The sequence below is a fragment of the Pogoniulus pusillus genome, chromosome 4, assembly GCF_015220805.1.
Source record: "Pogoniulus pusillus isolate bPogPus1 chromosome 4, bPogPus1.pri, whole genome shotgun sequence".
Classification (NCBI taxonomy): Eukaryota; Metazoa; Chordata; class Aves; order Piciformes; family Lybiidae; genus Pogoniulus; species Pogoniulus pusillus.
The window spans coordinates 4,911,845-4,936,952 of NC_087267.1; the positions used below are offsets into that span (position 1 = coordinate 4,911,845).

The following is a 25,108-nucleotide window of genomic DNA, read 5'->3' on the forward strand; positions in this document are numbered from 1 at the left end:
TTTATATCTACCTTAATTCCAAAGGAAAAAGTGGCAATGGATGATTAGCTTCCTGACTTTGGCAGAAGCTTGTCCTTCAGATGTTAGTCTCATCTTGCATAGTAATTCATTCTACTGTTCTTTATCAAATTGTAAAATAAACACAAAATCAGAGTAATTAAACTATGATTAGACAAGCTTTCATTGTACTACTTGGGCACAATATAGGCCAATACCAGCACTCATTAAAGCAGCAAAAATTGTTACATTTATAATGCCTGACTAACTAGCTAAGAAGTTAAACAGACTTCTATTTTGCACCTCAGTTAAGAACATTCTACAAGAATCATAGAATCAACCAGGTTGGAAGAGACCTCCAAGATCAGCCAGTCCAACCTAGCACCCAGCCCTAGCCAGTCAACCAGACCATGGCAGTAAGTGCCTCATCCAGGCTTTTCTTGAACACCTCCAGGGACGGTGCCTCCACCACCTCCCTGGGCAGCCCATTCCAATGCCAATCACTCTCTCCAGGAAAACCTTCCTCCTAACATCCAGCCTATACTTCCCCCAGCACAACTTGAGACTGTGTCCCCTTGTTCTGTTGCTGGTTGCCTAGGAGAAGAGACCACCCCCACCTGGCTACAACCTCCCTTCAGGTAGTTGTAGAGGGAAGTACTGATAAAAAAAAACTAAAGTAGTCAAGAACACTGATTCCTTTGTTTGCCCCTTGAACTTTGAGAAAGGAAGCTGAATTCTGATTTTCCATAGATTTACCTATTAAACATCTATGGCTTTGTGACCTAGGTACAACATCTTCTAACTGATATTAGAGGCACAAGTTACAATAAATATTTCTGTGATTTTCCAGTTCATGAAGAATGACATTTCTCAAGGTTCTAAACAAGGATGATAAAAATTTCTGCTTTATATGGGACAGGCCCAGAATACATGGACTTGCTCATATTGTAGTAAAACCTTCATTCTCACTTCTGTTCTCTCTTTTGTTTCAAGTATTCACTGAGACATGGGATTATCCCATTTCCCAGCTTTCATGTAGCAGCCTGAAAGTGAAAGGTGCCATGGCATCCTTGGCTCTTTTGAGAGCCAAATTAGTCAAACCTCTATGACAGATGATGAAGCCCACAGCAGGATTTCAGTCATGTCATAGAATCATAGAATCAGCCATGTTGGAAGTGACCTCCAAGATCACCCAGCCCTATCCAGTCAACTAGACCATGGCACTAAATGCCCCATACAGGCTTTTCTTGAACACTTCCAGGGACGGTGACTCCACCACCTCCCTGGGCAGCCCATTCCAATGCCAATCACTCTCTCTGGCAAGAACTTCCTCCTAACACCCAGCCTATACTTCCCCCGGCACAACTTGAGACTGTGTCCCCTTGTTCTATTGCTGGTTGTCTGGAAGAAGAAACCAACCCCCACCTGGCTAAATCCTCTTTACTAAAATCATGGACAAGACAATTATCTGAAATCCAAATATGCATTGTGAGCATATAGCTGGAAGAGGTGATGGCCTTTATGTAGTGCAGCAATAAATCACTTCAGTCTCCATGGTTCTACTGTGCCATGTGGCTGACTTGCAGAACTATCATTTTTTGATTTTATTTTCCCAAACTGGAATCATAAGATTGTCCAAAGTACACTGAAGTCAGTGGCAGTCTTCCCCCAGTTCAAAGGGCTTGAATTAGGAATATTTTTATTTGCTTTTACTATTAAACACATCACAAAAGTGGGTAGAGAAACTGTTACTAAATCCAAATGATAGTCTGCTTCTAGTGTCTGAGAACTGGGAAGTATACTTGCATGATTATGCTGAGGTATACTTGCACAATTGTGCACCAAACAACATGCCAGTTTTGTAAGCCTTAAACTTAGTTCTAGACAGTTTTACCATGCACCCTTCATGATATATTTATCAAGTTGTAGACCTTGTTGCTGTCTACAACTACCTGAAGGGTGGCTGCAGCCAGGAGGTGGTTGCTCTCTTCTCTCAGGTGGCCAGCACCAGAACGATAGGACAAAGCCTCAAGCTACGCCGGGGGAGATTTAGGCTTGAGGTGAGGAGAAAGTTCTTCACTGAGAGAGTCATTGGACACTGGAATGGGCTGCCCGGGGAGGTGGTGGAGTTGCCGTCCCTGGAGCTGTTCAAGGCAGGATTGGATGTGGCACTTGGTGCCATGGTCTAGCCTTGAGCTCTGTGGTAAAGGGTTGGATTTGATCTATGAGGCCTCTTCCAACCTTGGTGATACTGTGATCTTGCAAACAGGGTAAGTTCAGGTGCCAGAAAATGTGACACCACACTAACATTGAGGCTAGACTGTCCTTGTGGCAATGCAGCAGTGGCACCTGTTTGTTCCCTGTATATGCACCAGCTTGCTCAATGCTAGCACAAGCAGCTTCACAGCACTCTCCTGTCACGTCAGCAATTTAGTGAATGCCACCACGTACCCAAAAAAGAACACCTAACCGAGGTACCACAGAGCCCTAGTCTGTCACACAAAGCTACTGACTTTTAAACTTGTAACATTTGCTCCAGTAAAAACTGTAACCACCATTGATTATAAAACAACCAACCACCCAAACCAAGACAACCCCCAACCAAACACCAGCAAGCAGATGCAGGAGCAACATTTATTTTGCAAATACTATGCCCATAAGCATGTTCTGATTTGTCTGTGACTTACAAATGGGCAGTCTGGTCATGGTTGTGACACTTTGCCTGCTGTCACACAGTGTAAGGAATTTCTGCTTAATGACATTCTCTCCATGAACCAGGTGCACTGACAGAAGGCAAACACTGACACAGCTATTTACCCTAAACATAAATAATTCAGTAAAGTTTCAGAAACTTTGAATGACCTTTTCTTCTTCCCACACTCTTCTACTCTATTTTTAATCATGCCATTGCACTTCCTGGAGCTCTGTTATGAAGGAGTAATTAATGTGAGATTATCTTTTCCCAAAATTAATATTGTTTATTAATGTTGATGTTCAAAACTCTTGCCATGCCCGACCACTCATTTTAGTAACAATGGGTTCTTTGCACAGTCATGGAAACATACAGAGGAATAATGAGATCTAGATCAGTCCTGCAGCATCCTAGGGAGGTAGTACTGCAAAGCATCTGTCAAACTGAAGTGTCCAATCACCTGAATATCTAGGATGCTGGGATGTTCTTGCTAACACTGAGCTAAGCTGCAGAGACATAGGCAAGGGGTGGAGACACTAAGTTTTCTATTGTTGAGGTAGGAGGTTCTACAAACACTAATTGGTTTTTGGTGATGATGAAGAATTATATGGTTCTTGATTTAAGAAGTCCTTACTTACAACAGTGCTGCCCAAAGACAGGGAGCACAGGAAAAAAATGAAGGATGAAAGTTACCTAAAAATTTCACAGTATCACCAAGGTTGGAAGAGACCTCATAGATCATCAAGTCCAACCTGTTACCATGGAGCACAAGGCTAGACCATGGCACCAAGTGCCACGTCCAATCCTGCCTTGAACAGCTCCACCTCCCTGGGCAGCCCATTCCAGTAGCCAATGACTCTCTCAGTGAAGAACTTTCTCCTCACCTCCAGCCTAAATTTCCCCCGGTGTAGCCTGAGGCTGTGTCCTCTCATTCTGGTGCTGGCCACCTGAGAGAAGAAAGCAACCTCCTCCTGGCTACAACCACCCTTCAGGTAGTTGTCGACAGCAATAAGATCTCCCCTGAGCCTCCTCTTCTCCAGGCTAACCAATCCCAGCTCCCTCAGCCTCTCCTCGTAGGGCTGTGCTCAAGGCCTCTCACCAGCCTTGTTGCCCTTCTCTGGACAAGTTCAAGCATCTCGATGTCCTTCTTAAATTGAGGAGCCAAGAACTGGACACATCCTTTCTATAGTGGCCAATTATTATATCAATCTAATACTTTATCTGGATAATGATCACAAACAAAATTAGTTTGATGGTGTCATCTCAGTAATTACTGGCTCAAAATTGCTGAATCACTTAACCAGCATTCACATGGATTTTCTTGAAGCACTGGTGGCAATACCAATCACTATGTGTGTAACAATCCATTTCCTATGTACAATGCATCACATGTAGCTGCTGCATGGAACCATGCTCTTTTCTGCCTCTGCCTGATACCTCCAGAGACATCTCCTGGAGTTTATCTGGTACTAACCTAGCACCACATGTTAAACAGAAAACTTAGCTAAATAGAAAAGACTACACGCAGCTACTATAAAATCAGGAACGTAGGCAAAATGCAGCAGACTGGAAGATTATATGCCTTTTCTCAAGGAAGTTGGACCAAACAGACTAGAATTTCAAATTCTGAGCTCTGTAATGTGACATCCCAAAAATGCCACACTAATGGTCCTAGTAAGGATGACCTACAGGAGAGGCAAAACGAAACTGTAAAACAAATTTTCATTCCATGCTTAGAGAAAAAGACACCTGTGCTAGTTTGAAGCAGGCTGGAATGTTTTGGTGAGAAGAACTAATTACAGGCTGTGGAAAGAAAACAGTGGTGATGTCTACTTCACTCACAGCCTTGCTGAGATGTATAAAAACATAAGTCAAAACATAGATAACACTCTTGGCACATCACTCTCCCTGGGGCTGCTGGCTGAGCTGCATCTCTCTAACCTCACCCTCCAATTTGGGCTAAACCACTTTGCTTCTTAACCTCTTGGCCAAACCTCTATTCTTCCTTGGGACAGGGGTAAGGTTGAGAGGGGTAGGGGAAGGTGCAGGGGTGGTTGAGAGCCCCTCCTGGGGACTCAGGTTTCTGGGAGGGGAGTTGTGTTTCTGTATTACTTTTTATTTTGTCTATTTCTGTCCATAACTGTGTATATACTGTAAATATCTGCTTGTATATTGTAGCAGCTGTAAATATAAGCTTCATTTATATTTCCAGAGCTGGCTGAGTCTAGTCTGGGTGATTTCTAAAGTGGGGGGTGCAGGGAACACCCAAACCATCACAACACCTAAGTAGAAACGTGGTCAAACTCATTCTTTTGCTGGTTCTTCCTACCTTATGCACTAGCTGTGCCTATTTTCTTTCTACACCCTGTTTAGAGCCCAACAGATGTCTGAGAATGAACACTGACTATGAGAACTCATAATTACCAGATGATAGTTCAGTCAATGCATGTAGGTGAAAAAAAATAGTGTTTACTCTAGAAAATCCAGACATCTACATTAACTCCCACAAAGGACATACCTATGCTCTAACCAGTCCTTGAGACCTTTGCATAAAGAACCAGATACTGGCCACTGATCAGAGTATAAGCCTAATACCCACATCTCTGATAGTGAGATTCAAAAGCAGATCAGCACAGAATAGCACAAATGTAAAGAAACTCCATTACAAAGGTTAATTGTACCTCTGACTCATCTAGAAACAGTGCTTTAAATCATCACAAAAATGTGTCATAAATATGAAAACACAGCAAGTCTTCTATCTGCAAGGGTACAGACCTTGACAAAGCTAGGATATGTTGATTCTAGAGAACAGTTTGTTCTGAAATATACACAGAAGTCTACCCTTTACTTGCAAATCAGTTCAGTGTTTTTATTATTTACCTATCTGCTTTCTACTCTTCATAAATACACTTTTTAGAAGCACCAAGTTCTTCTATTAGATTTAGGAACTTCTCTACTTTATACAGTGAATGGTGATTATTCATCCTATGATCTTTAAATATTTCAAACGCCCTTCCAAGAGTTAGCAGGTTTTTCCGAGCTGGTGTTTGACCATCAACATTCAGGAAAATTACTAACAATTTCAGCAGTGTTACACAAGTTAATGCACTCAGGAACACTGCCTGGCATATACATAATGGAAGATGGTTTAGCTATACATTTCTGTCTGAAGAGGTGCTCCATAAGTGTACTTGGAATTTCTCCTCTGAAATTAACTGAACCATGTTGACATACAGTTGAAGATAAAAGTCTTCACCTTTTTATGGCAATCTCTCCATACTAGATCTCTAATAATTTTGTGACTTTCACCTAAAATGGCTCCAGTTTAACAATTGTTTGCTACATATTTATTCCTCAAGGTTACTTGTACACTGCTTTGTTTTTCTTGAGGAGCAGGTTGCAAGTGTGCAAAGCCAAATTAATTTATGCTTTACTTAACAGATTAAAAGCAATGCAAATGTGTTTCTAGTGTTCTGTATTTTCATCCATTAATAACTTCTAAAATTGAAGCATGAAGCTCCTGCTTATTTAAAACCTTTTTTTTTTCCTTTTCTTTTTGGACAGCTACAGCTAATCACTTGCAAGAGCTTTAAACACAACCTTGATGTGAATTTCTTTCATGAAGAAAGCTGCCTTAAGCAGCACTCACCACCACTCTCCTGTGCCCTAGCTGCCTGTTCTGCCCTTGCCTCTACCCCTTTCTTTGTATGCACAGAGAGATTGGGAACCACATCCAAGAAACTAGTTTGTTTAAAAAAACAACCCTCTGGTTCATGAGTAGATGCAGGCAGGGGAACGGATGCTGAAGTTGGCATTGCTCCTGGAAAAAATCGCTCTCACCAGTGTTTCTGAAGAGTATAAGCTTGAGCATTTCAGATCTAACGAGTGGGTTTTTTCCTTGTCCCAGTCACTCCCTCCTTGAAAGCAGAGAGACCAGTATTCTAGACTACAAAGTAGTTAAAATCTCTAATTTAGCAGTTATGCTGGTATAAATTTTGAATTTAAATCTCTTTTAATCAAATAGCCCTCTTTAAATCAAAACATCTCCTTTTGAAGTGTGTACTTTCTTTATATCTGTTCTTCCATGGTGAAGAAGCTGTATAAACCAGGAAAAGAATTATAAAAATAGACTCAAACTAAAGTATTTTAAGTTTGGGGTGGTGTTTAGTTTTGGGGTTTTTTTTGTTCTTGGTGGTTGTGGCTTCATTTGTTTTGTTCCCTGAAATATTCAAAACCGCTGAAAAATAGTCTCAGCAAGTTTAAATCTGAGAAGGCTCAAAAAATGCAATGCTTGATTGCTCCCATAATGCATATTATTTTATTCTCTTGAAAAGGAAGTAAGCTAAATTTGCCAATAAGACACAGTCTGGTTGCTGGTATAATTAGGCTGTGTATTCAGTTCCAGAGATGCAATTTCCCAAACCCATAACTGCCAAGAAGTTGTAGCTACAAGCACTGCAAAACCTAATTCTGCACACAGCATCTGCAGGAAAAAAGAAATGGTTCATAACGAGGATCACACTAAGCTTTTATTATTATTATTACTGTTGGTTTTATTTTATAGTCATTATTTAATATTTGGAAGGTTTGAATTTTGTTCATGAAAGCACTAAGCCAATAGTTAATCTATGTTTCTGTAACTGACAGGTTTTACTTCCACTATCTAGTGTGAGAGGCATTGTAACTGTAATAGCACACAGTTTAAAACGAAGCACTTTTTTTTTTCCCTTGGGAAATTTATAATTTGAGATTAAAAAAAATATAAGTATTCTTATATTGTACACAACACACTAAATCAGTTTGGTTTTTTAAAAGCTTCTTCTTTTCTAAGGGATTTCTCATCTTTAGCCCTCAAAGATTAAAATTAAATATAGTTATCATATTAGGCTCATGTCTTAATTGTTTTTTTCACCAATGATAGTAGGCAGAAAAGAGAAATCAATATCTTGTTGCTGTTGTTTCCAGAATGCATCGCAGCCATTTGGTGTTAGACAGCCAGCAATGCTGCACTAGTACCTCATTATCAGTCCTGTTGGCTTCTAATGCTATCTGGACACTAAAAAAAATGAGTAGGATAAATGGGCTTATAAAAATGAAGACATAATAGTACTTAGGAATAAGCTATTCTACAAAAATTAGGGAAGTTTTTTAAGCTCTTCTTCTGTAAGTCTGTTCTCTCAGACCTGAGAAAGCAGTAGGACAGACAGCATCAGCCCATTGCACCTCACTGATTCTGGGAAATACTTTTTTCACATGTCATGCAAATGCACAGACGAAGAGAATGATACACATTATGGCTATAAAACATAATATTAGCTATCCATTACTCACAATGCAAATGCAAAATAAACAGACAAACAAAGCCCAAACAAAATGACACCAGCTGTATTACTAAAATACAAAAGCAACCCAAATAAAACTAAAGAAAACCAAACATGTGACAGCAGGGCATTATAGGTACAAAAGTTCGCAGTGTCAAACACATCAGCAGCTACTTTCCATGATCACAACTAGACAAAGATTAACAAAGAGATAGAGTGAAGCATAGACAAATCTAAATCTGTTAGCATTTTAAACATAGTGGGCAGTGCAAGAATTAATACAATATTTCATTCTTTATGGTAGTGTGTACATAGTCTGAGATCTTTCAATTGAGAGTAATGCACTCTCAACCACTGCCTTAACAGCTCACTGTTTTTTGCTACTGGCTTTGAATTGTGCCTGTCTTGGTATCACAGCTTTGTAGGAGGTAATGAAATGGCACCACTTCTCTCAAGGACACTTAATTTTAATACTGTCAACAACTGCACAATATTAAGTTAAAATGCAAACCAATAACCTCTCCATTTGCAGACCAAGCAATACTGTCAGAACGAAGAACACACAATGATAGGCAATCAAAACTGCCACAGTTTATCACCTACTAGTTTAGTGAGGGTATTATAGCTGCTATCAAAAGGTAGAGAGGACAATATTTTTTCTCCTTTTAGGGGCTGAAAGGCTTGAAACTAAACACATAACTCAATAGCCTTTAAATTTATGCAAGATTATTCAACTGTATGAGAATTGTTAGAATACCAGACACAACATCCTACACTGTTTTATACATTGTGACCTTCCTTGTAGTATCATCTTTCAGTGAAACCTGAACAGTTTAGTGGGATTAAACATAAAAGAAACTCAGGAGGAAAAGGCAGCTGGATTAGAATTTTTAACTGCAGCCTTCTGTGAGAAAGACCACACCACTGTCAGTGACCTTTCTCTCCCCATGTGTGATCCCAGTTGTGCCTAGTGTGTCCAAAGGAGACTCCAGCATTCATGCTGTATTTATCCTTTTGCTCCTAAAACAGGTGTCTTTTTACTAAGAGAACAAGCATTCGTGCCATTCATCAGAGTGTACTAAGCCACTCTGCAAGAGTACACAATATTCTCTGGTACAAAAAGCAGTGGGTAAAGACTATAAAAAGATGAGTTTTGTACTGATGAAAAATATCACTGTAAATGAAAGGCAATGAACTCTCTTCTAGCAAATAGAGAAAAGATGTGCAGGCTTTTTACTATCTTAGAATGCCATTTCTATCTCTAGCTCCAACCTGTATTTGTTTTTCAGATGCACTCTTTGATAAGTTTTCCTTAAGTGTATTTTTAACAAATGTTGTTTTAGAATCTCACACTGTATCTTCACAACCCTCATTAGATACCACAAGAATGCTTTTCATCTCACTTTTACTCTAAAATACTTAAGTCCTCCCTAGGTCTGAACAATTATATTAATTAGAGAGCAGTTATTCAGGGATGAGCAGAAAAGTGTGGTCAATTAAAAGAAACTTCAAAAAACTCTTTCAATTTTTATCATTCTAGATCTCTTTGCTTTTACAGTGCTTCAAAGACTCATAGTCAAATCTCATAAATGCTATCATAAAACATTAACAACAATATAAACTCTAGTGTGGGAGGATGTATATGAGGTTGAATTCCTGGTTGCCAGACTGGGCAATGAGAAAAGCTTTCCTCACATCTTTCCATGCAGTGTGTTCTCTAAGTAATATAACCAGTTCAACCTTTTGCTGTTCTCCTTTTCAAGTGCCTGAAACTGAAATCTTACATACCATACATGTTCTGCCATATTTGCTTTACTGTAGCAGGTACTAAACTACAGCTCAGCCAGTACAAAGAGCAAGGAGACAGTCCTTGACCTTTTGAGCTTGTAAGTTCAGCGCAAGAGAAAAGGAATAGGTAGAGGCTCAGACAGTATCATAATCAGATCAGCAATCAGGAGGCTGTGACTACTACATACCTTTTCTCTGACAGTTCTGATTTACAGATTGAGATAATTATTGTCAACATACAATTTGCTATCAACATTTATAATCACTCTGGCTCCTGTTTTAATCCCTAGTGCTTTGCTTCTCCTTAAGAAAAAAAAAAATCCCACTTGATCTTTCCCATCACAAAATGTTCTGCCTTCTCCCACTCGGGTCTCTCAACCCCTTCTGCAGTATAAAACCAGAAAAAGGAAATAAGTTTTACAACAAGGATATATTAATATATGTAGATGTTAATAAAGAAGATAAATAAAGATAGAATTAGATATTTGATATGAACATGGATGACAGTTTCAACACCATGGTTTGAAAATCCTGGTTACTGGTTGCAGTTGTGTTCTTCTTCCTGGATGGTCTAATATTTTGAATGATCCCACTGACAAAAGCACTACCTTTGATTGTGATTTACCATGTCACTTCCCTCTCTGAATTGACTGGCTTATCTTTGCCCACCATATCAACTACCAACGTTTAGTCCTCAAACTTCGGAATCCAAACAGCTCTACTCAAGCCCGTGTCCTCGGTTTTCTATTTAATAAAGGATTATCTTTATCATTACAGTTTCACTAACTGAAAACATCATTGTTCTTTTCTTTATCTTTCTTTCAATTTTACTTCTAATTCAGTCTGAGGTCCCCTCCCCAGCTCCTTTCCAGCTGTATCAGACTTTTACTCTGTTCAAGAGGCCCCCTGCTTCCTACAGATAGTAATTTGTTAGGAGTAATTTATTTGTGTTCCCAAACTTATATTTAGATACACATAATGTAAGCAACAGTCATCCTCTCCTTCGAAATCATCAGTAGGTTTGTTCTACTGTGTCTGTTGATCTTCTAGAATAAACATTTTTCATTCATAAATAATATAGTAACATCTACCTTGAACATTGATAAACACACTAGCACCATAAATCTCTCTCCTGGGAAAAGGATTTCCATGGCTCAAATATCATAGATAAATACTTATGAAAACTGCAGTCTGCCCACAGCATGGCACGGGGGGACAGTTTTCTCATGAACAGGCAATAGTTCTCTGGCAGATAAGGTTTTTGCTGACCGAAGTAAGGATTAATTAACCTGGAGCTCTCAAATTTGTGGTAAATGTAACAGGTACTTAAGCTTGATTTACTGTATCTCAAACATTGTGTGAATGCTGTACTTCATGCACTCACAGCATTTAGAACCCAGGTTCTCATGTCATCAAAACTGACTTTACATCAGCCTTGGCCCACGTGTCCTAATTTTTGCCATTGGATGACCAAAAATCAGTTAAAAATACTATTGATTTGTATAGCAAAAGAATAGTTAGACAATACCTGCACAAACCCACACATCATATAGTCATCGAACAAAGGCAGACTGGGACGGTCCTCTCGATAAATTGTGATTTTGTAGCTGCTCACAACCTGGGGACTGGGCTGTGAATCATCTGTAACAAGAATGGTGACTTTGTTCAGTCCAAGGCCAAGGGGGTAGTTAGCAATGCTGGAAGGCAAAAGAGGGGAAAAAATAATTTTAAAATTACATCTATTTAAACTGCTTTATCTATGGCAGCTAAACTTTACTCCTTGAAGATTCTATTTGTAACATATTTTTTCTTTTACAGTATACCTATGATTTTAAACAACAACAACCAAAAACCAAAGCAAACAAAATTATGTAAAATAAGGTACAATTTGCAATTGTAATTGTAAAATTATGTAAAATAAGATACAATTTACAATTCCTTCGGGAAGATAAAATACTGACACTGAAGTGCAAGGAAAACAGTTTCAGTGGCAGTGGCAGCAATTCTTACAAGAAATCTGTGAATGAAACCACTAGAAATAATATTTCCTGACAGTTTCAAGGTTGTGGTGAAGTCATCAAGGAGACAAACAAGATCAGAGGTGTCAGCTAGCCATTGAAATTGCCCAGTAGCAGATGTGATGGAGTTCCAGACAGTGATAGGCAAGAATAAGGCTGGACTGTGCTCTCCTTCTCTTGGCAGGGAAATGAGAAACGCTGAAAGATACAGAACCTGCACATCCAGGGCTTTGACTTTTGAGTGTAAAGAACATATTGATGTTCTCTTTTCCTTTCATAAGGAAGAAGTCTTATGAGTTTTTCACACGTATTCATGTTGCCTACTGAGGTGGTTAACATTAAAACACTAAAAAGTTGGATAGAAAAAATTTAGGGACATTTTTCCTAAATGATGTCACAGAAAGAGTTGTCAGGCTCTGGAATGGGCTGCCCAGGGAGGTGGATGAATCACCATCCCTCCCTGTGTCTAAAAGACATATAGATCTGGTGCTTGAGGACATGGTGTAGTAAGCAAAATCGGTGGACTTGACCTCAAAGGTCCTTTCCAACCTGGATGATTCTATGAAGACTAATTCCTTATTTAAAATACAGAAAGTGTAACATACAGTAAGTCAGGTACAAGTTTACAGACTGGTCATTACCAGACATTTTAGGTCAAAGCATCTGCTTTATAGTCATTCAGAAGATGGTGTGTTGCATAAGTGCCTCATGCCATGAAGCAAAACTAGCTCTGTAGTTGGTAAGATGTCCTCTCTCTCTTTTTTATCCACTCAGTAATGGCCAGTGTGTAAACAAGCCAGTACTCTGGTTCTGAGGTAATTGACCCAGATAAAGAAACACTTTTTGTCCCTCTCAACATCCAAAATTAGGTCATGCCCAAAATACCTGTTGGAATCATTCCTGGCACATGCTGCTGTCTGAGACGCTGCTGATTGGGAAAGCCAAAACTGTGCCAGAGATCATAGCAGCAACTAAATGTCATGGATGATCATCATTCAGTGTCCAAACCTGATGTTTAGTGATGACTTTGGTCTCTCTACCCTATCCTTCAGGTTTATACTTCTCTAAGAGATCAGATAATCCAGAACTCTTGCTGATGACAAGATGACCCACTTAGTGGATGAGAGAAGGGCTGCGGACATTGTTTATCTGGATTTTATCAAAGCCTTTGACACTGTTTCTCATAGCACTCCTGGAAGAACTGGTTGTTCATGGCTGGGATGGGTATATGCTTTTCTGGGTAAAAAGGTAGCTGGATGGCAAGCCCAAAGATTGGCAATGAAAGAGTTAAATCCAGTTGGCAGCGAGTCATGAGTGGTGTTCCCCAGGGCTCAGTATTGAGGCCTATTATTTTTCACATGCTTATCAATGACCTGGAAGAGGGGATTGGGTGTGTCATCAGTAAATTTGCAGATGATGCCAAGCAGGGTGAGAATGTTGATCTGCTTGAACACAGGAAGGCTCTGCAGAGGGATTTGGATAGGCCAATGGCACAAGATTTGGCAAGGTCAATAACTTGAAGTTCAACAAGACCAAAAGCTGGGTCCTGCACTTGGTCCTGCAGCACAGCAGGCTTGGGAAGAGTGGGTAGAAATATGTGGGACAGAAAAATACCTGGCCATCTTGATCAGCAGCCAGCTGAAGACAAGCGAGCAGCATGCTCAGCTGGCCAAGAAGGCCATACAGAATCCCAGCCTGTATCAGGAACAGTGTGATAAGCAGAACTAGGAAAGTATTTGTCCCCCTGTACTAAGCAACTGTGAGACCCCCACCTTGAGTAGTGTTCCATTTTGGACCACTCACTACAATAGAGACACTGAGGTGCTGGGGCATATCCAGAGAGGAGCAATAAAGCTGGAGAAGAGTCTGGAGAACAAGTCTTATGAGAAGCAGCTGAGGGAATTGGGGTTGTCTAGTCTGGAGAAAGGAGGATTAATTGGACTCAATGATCTCCTTTGTTTCTAACCTTAATGATTCTTTGATTCTGTGACACCATTACAATCCCTTAGAATACAATTCTGATAGAAGTAATTCTGAACGAGTAAACCTGAATTAATGTATGCTTTTCCTGCTAGATGCCCCATTCTGACCCACATAAACAGACTGCTGGCTGAGGCACTAACCACAGTGGAGCAGTAGCTTAGGCCACAGTGTATCAAGGCCTGGATATGAAAGTTCAAATTCCTTGCCGCAAACTGTGTGCAGTGTAATGATCATAGAATCATAGAATCATCCAGGTTGGAAGAGACCTCCAAGATCATCCAGTCCAACCTATCACCCAGCCCTAACCAATCAACTAGACCACGGCACTAAGTGCCTCATCCAGTCTTTTCTTGAAGACCCCCAGGGACGGTGCCTCCACCACCTCCCTGGGCAGCCCATTCCAATGGGAAATCACTCCCTCTGTGAAGAACTTCTTCCTAATATCCAGCCTATACCTACCCTGGCACAACTTGAGACTGTGTCTCCTTGTTCTATTGCTGGTTGCCTGGGAGAAGAGGCCACCCCCCACCTGGCTACAATGCCCCTTCAGGTAGTTGTATGATGGTCTGCTACTAACCAGCTTTGATGCTGCCAGTGACTGGGGAAGCTGAAGGAGGTGCTAGCAACTGTGCACTCCATAAACCTAGGGTTAATTGTCCCTTGAGAAGACATTACCATTGCCTTTAGGTCACTGACAAATAATTATAAATGTGTGTGTTGAAATCCCTTTGATCTTCCTGTGACTAATCTATAGGTATTCTGTGCTCCCTGAAACACACCAAAAAAATCTGTAATATTCTGACATATTTCCAAAGCTACAGACACTTTTAGTTTTGCATTCATACCTCGGCCCTTTCTTCTCATCAAGGTGTACTTGGCATTGACAGTTAGAAGGTTCTGCTCCTATTTTCACTGTCACCGTGTCGAATGGAACTTCTGCATAGTATTCTTTGATCTTTGGGTTAAAGCGAGGATTCAAGTCCAACTGTGGACTGGTGAAGATCTGCCTGATATGAGATAGGGTATCTTTATCTGTTCCAAGAGGGCATAAACAAATAAAAAAAAAACAACTGTGAAATGTGTGAACATTTTTAAGTAACATTCAACTTCAGTCATATTGCTAACATGTACAGTGACAGTATTTTTAAATCCTAGTCACTCCAAAACTTGGTATCTTGCCTCAAGGGCTTAATAGAGTTTGTATTGGCCCTTGAGAGACATTTTTAGACTCTGGAGGGATTCTGATCCCAGTGATTCTAGTCAGAGTCACAAAATGCAAACCCTAAGCCTTTGAAAATGCAAGGATTAGGGCAGGGAGATCCTGTCTCCACTTCATTAACTGAAACTTAAAGAAATGTTAGGCCAAAAAATCCATAACCTTCTTAGGTACCAGCCTGTGTACAGGTTTTATGTAGATGTGTAATTGCCAATAAAAGTCAAAATAAGTTAGGCACACATTCACTGTTTATAAGAACAAGTCACATGGAGATACCTAGACCCATGGGGTCATTTGCAGTACAGCTGGAAGAATGTTCTATTAAAATTCCTAAATCAACAAATTTCATCTCCTTCCCTGCTTATGAAATCTCCACAATCAAATCCTATTTGCTCAAATGTATCCTTTATTTTGTAGTGTTTGCCAAATGACTCATGAGAATAATTACTTGCCAGCAACTCACTTCTTAAAAATATTTTAATCCAACCTACTGGATTCAGATTTGCAGTGCAATTACAGATTCAAATCTTCTGTTACATATATATTTTCTGGTATGTATTTAAAACTGGGTACTTCAGAAAGTACTCCAACCAGCAAATCCTTTTACTGTAATATCTGAAAAATCTTATGGCTTAAAACATGGTTTTTAAGGGTCGTAAAGAATGCAAGCAGGTCTCTGGGATTTTTGACCTCAAAATATCTGCCTTCAGAAACAGAATAGGGCAATTTCAGCACTCTCTTGCATGTATTAAAACGTAAAGGAAATTATTCCAGAGGAAGAGCAGAATTTGGTCTAAATTTATAGAGGAATAGAGGCTTAGAAATTGGCATGCAGAGGGTGCAGATGAGTGTAAACAATTCTTCAGATCCTAATGTCTTACCTAATAAAATGTTATCTCACTACTAGCTGTAAAATGAGGAACTTGCAATGAAAAAAGAATTTTCAAAATTAAGCATCATGTCAATATGATGCCAGTCAGCCAGCCAGGAGCCTTTCTGGCCCCTGAATGACAGACAAGTTTCTGAAGGCACCATGAGCAACACAGGGGAAATAAGACTGAATGGGTAGAAAAGCCTTTCCACCACAGAGTAATCGTTTCACATTTATAATGCGACCCCTCAGATAATGCACCTTTGAGGAAGCAGAAATCATTGTTCCCACCAGACAAATATACTTTAAATCTTTACATACCTTTAACATACTTAAAATATTCCCACAAGCAGATATGTTAGAAAACCTCTTCATCTCTTAAGCAGCTCTTTATAGCTCTATCACTAAGCTGAAGATAGGCCTTATATACAAGGCTGATTAAACTCCATACAGGTTTAAAGGCTACTCTACAAGAACAAATGTATGCTAAAGTTCTTGGGAAAAAGGGGCAAAAGGATCAAGAAGTGCCATAATATTCATATGCATGCATGGCAATGTTTAACTTTATACTCAAAGTTTATTTGACATAATTGCCCAATTATTTAATGATTCTTAAACATTTTTGATACTTTTTTTCCCCTTACACAACAGCTGGCAAGCATTCCATTCACCAAAAGCCTATGCAGAAAATCCTCAGAAATTTGTTCAAATATGTATCTGTCTTTTCCCCTTGCTGGTCTACAAAGACCTTGACTTACCATAACTGCATTGACTTTCTTTACTCTTACTGGAATAATGCAATGCTGAAAGATAAAGACAAGCAATTAATAATTTTCTGGGGTTAGGCATGATCCAACAGTCCTAAGAAGGAACTCTCATTGTTTCAATTAAAAAAATGCAGTGTACTTTTATTCTTTTCTGTGGGAGGTCATTGGAATGGGCTGCCCAGGGAGGTGGTGGAGTCACTGTCCCTGGAGGTGTTCAAGAAAAGACTGGATGAGGCATTTAGTGCCATGGTCTGGTTGACTGGCTAGGGCTGCGTGCTAGGTTGGACTGGATGATCTTGGAGGTCTCTTCCAACCTGGTTGATTCTATGGTTCTATGATTGCTTTCAGTTCAAGCATACTGCTTGTGAGTTTAGCCAAATTACTTACACAGGAAAGAAATTGGTCTTTTATAGGCAATAAGCCAAGACCTTTCATCTGGAATGCAAAATAATCACACATGTTATCAGAAGTAGTACAAATAAGGAAACCACACCATCTATAAAAGGCATTATGATTCCTTACCTTCATGATCCTTCCTGAAGTCAGAAGGAACATTCTGCTTAGGATTTGCATCTTTGTGAGAAGAATTCCTGTCAATTCAATAGCAGACATATTTCTACGTGAATGGAAGGAACAGAAACCATGGGATATTTCTCAAAAAATTCTATATGCAACAGAGTGTGCTTGATATTTTAATATCCTCCATCAGAGGATGGAGTTTCAAGATTCATGTACTCGGCATTAGCAATATTACATGAAGAAACACGACAGAAAAACACACATTCCATAATAAGTGGCACCATATAACATGGAAAAAAAATTAACCAGAAATACATATGAAAACATAATTGAATTGCTGGAGAGAGTAAATAGAGCCAAGAACAAAATAACCCAAACCATATCTCTTAACTGTTTGTATAACACTTCCTTATATGCAGAAGATTAAAGTTAGACTTTGTTCAAATTAAACATAAACAAAGGCCTGTGTCAAGGTGAATATTTGTACTGGTGCTAGCATGAATTCTTATAATGGAACATGCGTATGCTTTGATTTAGTTGCTAATACAAAACCAAGCACATGATCAACATCCAGAGTATATACATACACACACAGAGACAAAATCCTCAGTGAAAAAAGACAAGTCAATTGTGCCAATTAATTAACACGTAGTCAAGATTTTGCTCAGGAAATTCAAACAGGTGCTGGGAAATCACAGAAACCCCAGTTTAGGAGGGACATTGAGATGCTTGAGCGTGTCCAGAGAAGGGTGACAAGGCTGGTGAGAGGCCTCGAGAACAGCCCTACGAGGAGAGGCTGAGGGAGCTGGGGTTGTTTAGCCTGGAGAAGAGGAGGCTCAGGGGTACCTTATTGCTGTCTTCAACTACCTGAGGGGTGGTTGTGGCCAGGAGGAGGTTGTTCTCTTCTCTCAGGTGGCCAGCACCAGAACAAGAGGACACAGCCACAAGCTATGTCAGGGGAGATTTAGGCTCGAGGTGAGGAGAAAGTTCTTCACTGAGAGAGTCATTGGACACTGGAATGGGCTGCCCAGGGAGGTGGTGGAGTCGCCGTCCCTGGAGCTGTTCAAGGCAGGATTGGATGTGGCACTTGGTGCCATGGTCTAGCCTTGAGCTCTGTGGTAAAGGGTTGGACTTGATGATCTATGAGGTCTCTTCCAACCCTGATGATATTGTGATACGGTGAATTTTGATTAAATATACCATCACTATAGCTGTAATTGCCCTGTGCCCCTTGTTGAGGAGTGGGATGGCGTTGAACCACATGTGAGCAGGGGAGGTGGCAGATAGAGTCCCCTGCGGTGGGAGCAGGACTGGGCTGTGATGAAGAAAATATAGGAAAAATATCACAGCTTCAGCTTGTGCTGTGACTAAGTAGGTAATGTTGGACTTGATGATCTTGAAGGTCTTCTCCAACCTGATCGATTGATTCTGTGTCACTCTGGACATACCTCACTATGGAGTAATGTCATGTAAGGAAGAAGGGAACACAGACTAGAAATGTTAAGTATTGCTAACTGCACTGTTTTTTTCATTTATAAAGCATTTTTGGATGCATAGTAGCAGAAAGGAAGCAGCTTTCTCTCCAATACAAGTAGGGGGCCTCTGACTGACAAGAACTTTCCAGAGGTCCATTAGCATTTCTTGAAATTTTTACATGTTTTTCTCTCACTGTTTTCTATAGAAGTTCTCATTAAAACAGCTTCTTTCCAGAAGTTGTGACCCATTCAGTTTGTATTTTGAAAGACACAAAGTCATTGTCTCTGCCAAGGAAGGGTGTTGGCGAGATTGTTTTGTGCAGTCAGCCATTGCACATGTTTTTACCAGGAGCTGCTGAAAGCAATATGATGTCAATTACAGTAAAAGATAAATGATTCAAAACCAAAACATTTCTGCATCATCTCAATAAGACAATAAGCATCTAGCAGATATGTATGTCCCTGTATGTGCATGAAAGTGTAGTTCTGAGCTTGCAGTGTCCAGACATCACTCTTATTTCACACACATTTGTTTCTTGGTAAGGCTTAAGTAGATAGCAGTGAGGTTTTTCTGATTTCTCTCTTTCTCCCTTGTACAAGGGGAGGGGAGGGAGACCTACTTTACTTTTCCCTTTGTCCAAGGGGGTCCTTGTTGTTCTCAATTGTGAAAAAAACATAGATGTGTTTTGTACATATGCATTTGTGTTGTATGCTTCTGGATTTTTAGCTTGCTTGTAGATGTAACTTCATTTTGCTTCCAAAACTTATAAGTGATTTACTTTGGGGGTAATGCCAATCCACCACACAAGTACAATACAGTTGATGAGGAGCAACACAGCGCATGAAGGAGTTTGAATGCCCCACAAAGCAGACTGAGACACACCAATGCCCATTCCAGCATGGGGGACATTTTGCCAAAGGGCTTTCAGAAAAGGGATGATTGACATGTTTGTAATAAAGGACTAAACATTAAAATGCTCCTGCAGCATAGCAGGTAAAGCAGAATATATGAGAGACAATTTCTCTGTGTGAAGCAGGATATTAAGGGCCATTTTCTGGCCTAGAATAGATAACAACAAAGCAACAATACATTTGTTTCCTTTCAAAGAAAGCACTTAAACTATTAGAGAGTTAACTATTAGAGAGTTTGTTCTCCTAGTTATAAGTTTGCACCCCTTTTTCTGCTTCCCAAGGTGGTATAATGGCTAACACCTGTCAAATACATTTTCTCTCTCTGCTGTTCATTTTTGCTTGGTCAGTCCCAAACCCTATTGTGAGATGAAAACAAGATGTTTTAAGCATATAAAATGCCAAACTTTGGTTAGTCAGACGACACCTCAAGAATGTGACAGTCGCCACCCCTGCAAGGCCTTGATTCAAAAAGGAACAGCATGACCTGTAGTGTCAGATCTTTGAAGAGATTATAATGTAATCATAAAATATTAAAAGATATATACTAACTATCTCAACAGCAGGGTATCAAAATGAAATATCTAGAAATATTACAGAAAGATACTCAGATTACCATGTAGCCAGGAGGACTAGGGAAGTGATTATTTCCCTGTACTCAGCACAGGTGAGGCTGCACTTTGAATACTGTGTATGGTTTCGGGTCCCTCACTAGAAGAAAGACACCGAGATGTTCAGCATGTTCAAAGGGAAAGAAAGGTGGTGAAGAGTCTGGAGTACAAGCCTTATGAGGAGTAACTAAGGGAACTGATGTTCCTTAGTCTGGAGAAAAGGAGGGTCGGGTGAGACTTTTATAAGTCAACAACTACCTAAAAGGAGGTTGTCTAGAGGTGGAGGACAATCCCTTCTCCCAAGTAACAGGATGAGAGGAACAGGTCTCAAGTTGCACCAGAGAAGATTTGGACCGGACATTAGGAAGAATTTCTTTCATGAGTAAGTTTTGAAGCCCTGGAACAGGCTGCCCACAGAAGTGGTTGAAAACTTTGTCCTATGTTATACCAATACTTCTGAGATGGTCATTACCACCTAGGCTGTAATCATTTCATTATAGTTAAGATGTGTTTCTGGAGTTCTCCTGTGGAAGTAATTCAGAGTTCACTAATTCTAGTTTTCAATACTAGTCATGTAGATTAAATGGGTTAAGAAAAGTAGACCAGGAAACTTATTTAAATCCCATCTCCATCTTGTGAATTCGTGATCAGGGACTAGAATAACCAAACAAGACTCAAGTCAAAAGTCATTACTTTTCCCATTAAAAATGGTTGGACAGTCAGCTACACAAATCACTGGATTTTGTAGATGTAGAATTTTACATAGCCTGAGAAATAAGAACTAGTGCATAAATCAGCTGAACAACTTGGACTTAACAGAAGAAATCCAGAAGTGTTCTGATATACAAACTCATTGAAGCTAGGAATCACAAAAAAGATTAATCAAAGCTCAAAGAGAATGCATACCTGAATTATTTGAGGAGTAAGCTCTGCTAAGCTCTTTCTTCCTTGTAATTAAGTATAATTACATGCATATCTGACACATGCATCACCATCACATGCATGTAGCTATAGAACTGGAAGATTATGATTTAGTGATGCCAAAACACATGGGTTTTTATACAGTGAATTAACAGAATAGCATTATTAGCTTAGCCACTGCAGAAAAGTACAGTGCAAAGAAGCAGATTGGCCTATGCCCTGGTCAAAGCTCATGGTACCTCTACATATTTATACACATACAATAATGTTCAGCTTGAAAGAAAAAAAGAGGCCAAGGGGCTTACTCAAAATGAGTGAGTGGCACGGCTGAGATTAGAACAGAAAGCTGCTAAAGGTTGGTATGCTTTGATATGCAAACCTAAATATTTTGGCAAAGGGGCAAAGGCTTACACATGAATGCAAGCAGCTGTATCTTTGAGTTACTTTTTGTGGAGTAGCTGGCAGTAACAACAATAATACTTAGCACATTCATGGAACTGCATATTTTCAAAACACCAATAAGCAGTTATCTAGCACAGTGGTAAGGTACAAGATCCACTTTATAGCTAAGTAAACAAAGATACAGATGACTATTGGCTTGCTAAAGGCCACGTTAGCTTCAGTGATGAATGAAATTAAAACTTAAGAAATCTTACAGACACCTTTTATAGCCACTACAGCAGTCTCCAAGAAAAATGTAGAAAATAATATCATTCTCACATTTAACTTGAGACTTAGTGGAATGGAGCACATGCAATGTCTAACGTGCCTCTCTTCCCAAGTCTTTACTTGTAAGATCATACATGCCTGTAGTTGGTGAAGAGGTTTGGCATATATTTATATGAAACATCATCAGCCAAGAGGTAAATGAGCACAGAAAACACATTTTTATACATTTTAAACTAGACATAGAATCATAGAATCAGTCAGGGTTGGAAGGGACCACGAGGATCATCTAGTTCCAAGCCCCTTGCCATGGGCAGCGACATCCTACCCTAGATCAGGCTGGCCAAAGCCCCATCCAGCCTGACCTTAAACACCTCCAGGGACAAGGCCTCGGCCACCTCCCTGGGCAACCCATTCCAGTGTCTGACCACTCTCATGGTGAAGAACTTCCTCCTCACATCCAGTCTGAATCTCCCCATCTCCAGCTTTGCTTCATTCCCCCTATGAAAAATCCTTCCCCAGCTTTTTTGTAGGCCCCTTCAGATACTGAAAGACCACAGGAAGGTCACCTCACAGCCTCCTCTTCTCCAGACTGAACAGCCTAAACTTTTTCAGTCTGTGCTCATAGCAGAGGTGCTCCAGCCCTCTGATCATTCCAGTGCCCCTTCTCTGGACATGGTCCAGCATATACATATAGTATATCACAACTTTTCTCCTTCTCTTTGCTCATTCCTTACTCCCTCTTTTCTTTCTTTCCTACCTCCCTCCTCATGAAAACTAAAAGTTCTTTCCGGGATCTCAGTGTATCTAATTTTATTATCACATTATTTTTTAGCTTTTCAAATAGAGTTACAATTAGGTTTTCAGAGTACTATTTTTATAGAAACCACTCAAAATTAGTCAATTTTGGAAAAACCTTCACCTAAAATTTTATATTTTCTTCACAGTTTTGCTTTTAACTGGTGAATATAAAAGCAGTCTTAACCCTAGGAAGCAATCCTGTTTCATGGTTGACACATGTTCAGAAACAACCTTCCCAATTGATTTCATATTCCTTAGAAAAACTTTTACTGCAGATTCAATATCTTTTTTGACTCAGAGTCCACTGTCATAGAAAAAGAAGAGACAAAACTGCACTCTCTAGAAACGTATCTACATCTTTAATATCAGAATGGATAACACTGCCTTCATCTCAAGTGCTGTTAAGTCCACCTACATCTACTGAAGGATTACATTTTATGAAGCCATGTATAAATGTTGTGAGCTACTGATATTAATATAATGTGAGAAAGCACCCATATGGCATATGATATAAAACTGTCTTACCATTCTGAGAGATTTCTGTGTTCCCTTTTAGTCATGAACTGGAATTGTTCAAGTAAACTGAAAAGCAACCAATGTACAGTCAGGACTGAACCAAGGTGCCTCACTGGGTCTACCATGTGATAAATGTCACGCAGTGAAGTCTGAATCCTGGGTGCTGCAGAAGGGAAAAGCTGAGAAGAGAAACACAGATTAGAGATCACATCTTACACATGTAATAATTGTGTAAAGTGAGAAATGACCAGAAGATAGTACATGTACCATATGAATAGTTAGATATTAGGGCTCTTCCCCACATGTGTAGAAAACTCACTGTCTTGTCCACACCCGCAAATCAGGAGTACGAGCACTAACACGGAAGTCTAAGTCCATAATTTTATTTTGTAGTTTAACTCCTTTACCTCTGAGTCATGTTCCAGATCTATTCAACTCAATCCCTCATTAGAAAGCAGTGTTCAACCCTGACTCTCATTGGGAAAGGTCTAGAGGAAATCCCAATATGCATATTTTCCAAACCACACAACCAGAGGCAGATCTTTTAATTCCCCAATACTTGTTATTTCCCTCATTAACTGCCACGTCAGACCTTGACTATTATTCCTTCCTTTCAATTCTTCTCCAAACAGTGTCAACAGAAGTATGAAAAATACATATTACATATCCCATGTGCTTTCCCCCCTACTCTTTAAACTGTATCTATTGTCTAGTCATGATCTCAGTACTGTCTCCAGTTCTTCCATGCACACCTGTTTTGCTCCATTATTGTTCTATTTTCTTACCAACTCATTAAAAATGCACATAATTTGTCTCCTTTTCCTTTCATTCTATTTTTGGTCCTCTGTTTCTGCTTTACCTGTCCTTTTCAATGAATTTACAACTCAATTTATCTGTGATATTTCTTCATGTCTTTTAATTAGAATTGCAAAATTGCTCTTAAATAAAGCTAGCATAACCTCTATCTCCCTGCTTTCCTGTCCATCCATCCCAACACACGTGACAGAGACACCAAAAAAAAAATGGTAATGAAGGGAAAATGTTCAATGATCCACACAAAATATGTATCCAACACAACAAAACCACATTTATTTTACCAGCTCATATTGCCCAAGACTCTTCAGTTCCTTCATGAAAGTAACCATTGTATTTATCTCTTCTAAAGACAAACATCGCTCATCTTCTCTGTGGTAAGTTCCATCCTATGAAAGAAAGAGATTTCTGATGAAATCACATGGAATCATAGAATCAACCAGGTTGGAAGAGACCTCCAAGATCATCCAGTCCAACCTAACACCCATCCCTAGCCAGTCAACTAGACCATGGCACTAAGTGTCTCATCCAGGCTTTTCTTGAACACCTCCAGGGACGGTGCCTCCACCACCTCCCTGGGCAGCACATTCCAATGGGAAATCACTGTGCATTAGCTTTGTATAGAAAAGTACCCACATTTATGACCATGGGAAGAGACTGGATAAAGTATAAACAATTGGACAGTTTGAAGTATGGTCTGATGTCCTGTGGAACATAGAGTTATGTAATCATAATGCACATGTGCATGTGCCTGACTATTCCTATTTTATCCTGTCATAAGTTTAGAACTCATGATGCTGTTTCAGTCACATGTGTCAGAGCGGCAGGAGTCACATGGAAAATTTAGTCCCTGTAAATCTTGCAAGCGGGGGCCCTCTCAGAAATGCATCCTTAAAACTGCCAAGACTGAGAAGTACTGCTAAAGGAGCTTGTCAGAGCTTTTTGTCAGAAATTCAATAGTGATGCAAACTTTGTACAGATCCTATGAAAGCAAAAAACCACAAGAAAACCCAAACCTCAAATCCTAAACATACTCTGAGCTTGCATTCAGCATAACCCACAAAATTGTAGGAAGCAGAATTTAATTCTGACACTCATGTATCTATTTGTCTAAGTTAATAAATTCCAGGTTTATGACACACAAATCTGTATATTCAAAAAAGACCACCAAAAGTGCTGGAGTGTATTACTTTGCTGGACTATTATATATATCTTTATAGTACT

The 25,108-nt window shown here is 39.7% G+C and overlaps 1 protein-coding gene across 1 annotated transcript in view; it reads right to left on the bottom strand.

The window, feature by feature from the left end:
- Window positions 1-25,108, bottom strand: part of CPED1 (cadherin like and PC-esterase domain containing 1) — a 153,913-nt gene that overhangs the window by 54,386 nt on the left and 74,419 nt on the right. Inside the window, exons 10-15 of the mRNA XM_064142046.1 lie at window positions 24,169-24,273; window positions 23,081-23,250; window positions 17,176-17,243; window positions 16,645-16,689; window positions 14,645-14,831; window positions 11,327-11,495 (exon numbers count right to left, since the gene is read on the bottom strand). Coding sequence (XP_063998116.1) covers window positions 11,327-11,495; window positions 14,645-14,831; window positions 16,645-16,689; window positions 17,176-17,243; window positions 23,081-23,250; window positions 24,169-24,273 — 744 coding nt within the window. The remainder of the gene's footprint in view (window positions 1-11,326; window positions 11,496-14,644; window positions 14,832-16,644; window positions 16,690-17,175; window positions 17,244-23,080; window positions 23,251-24,168; window positions 24,274-25,108) is intronic.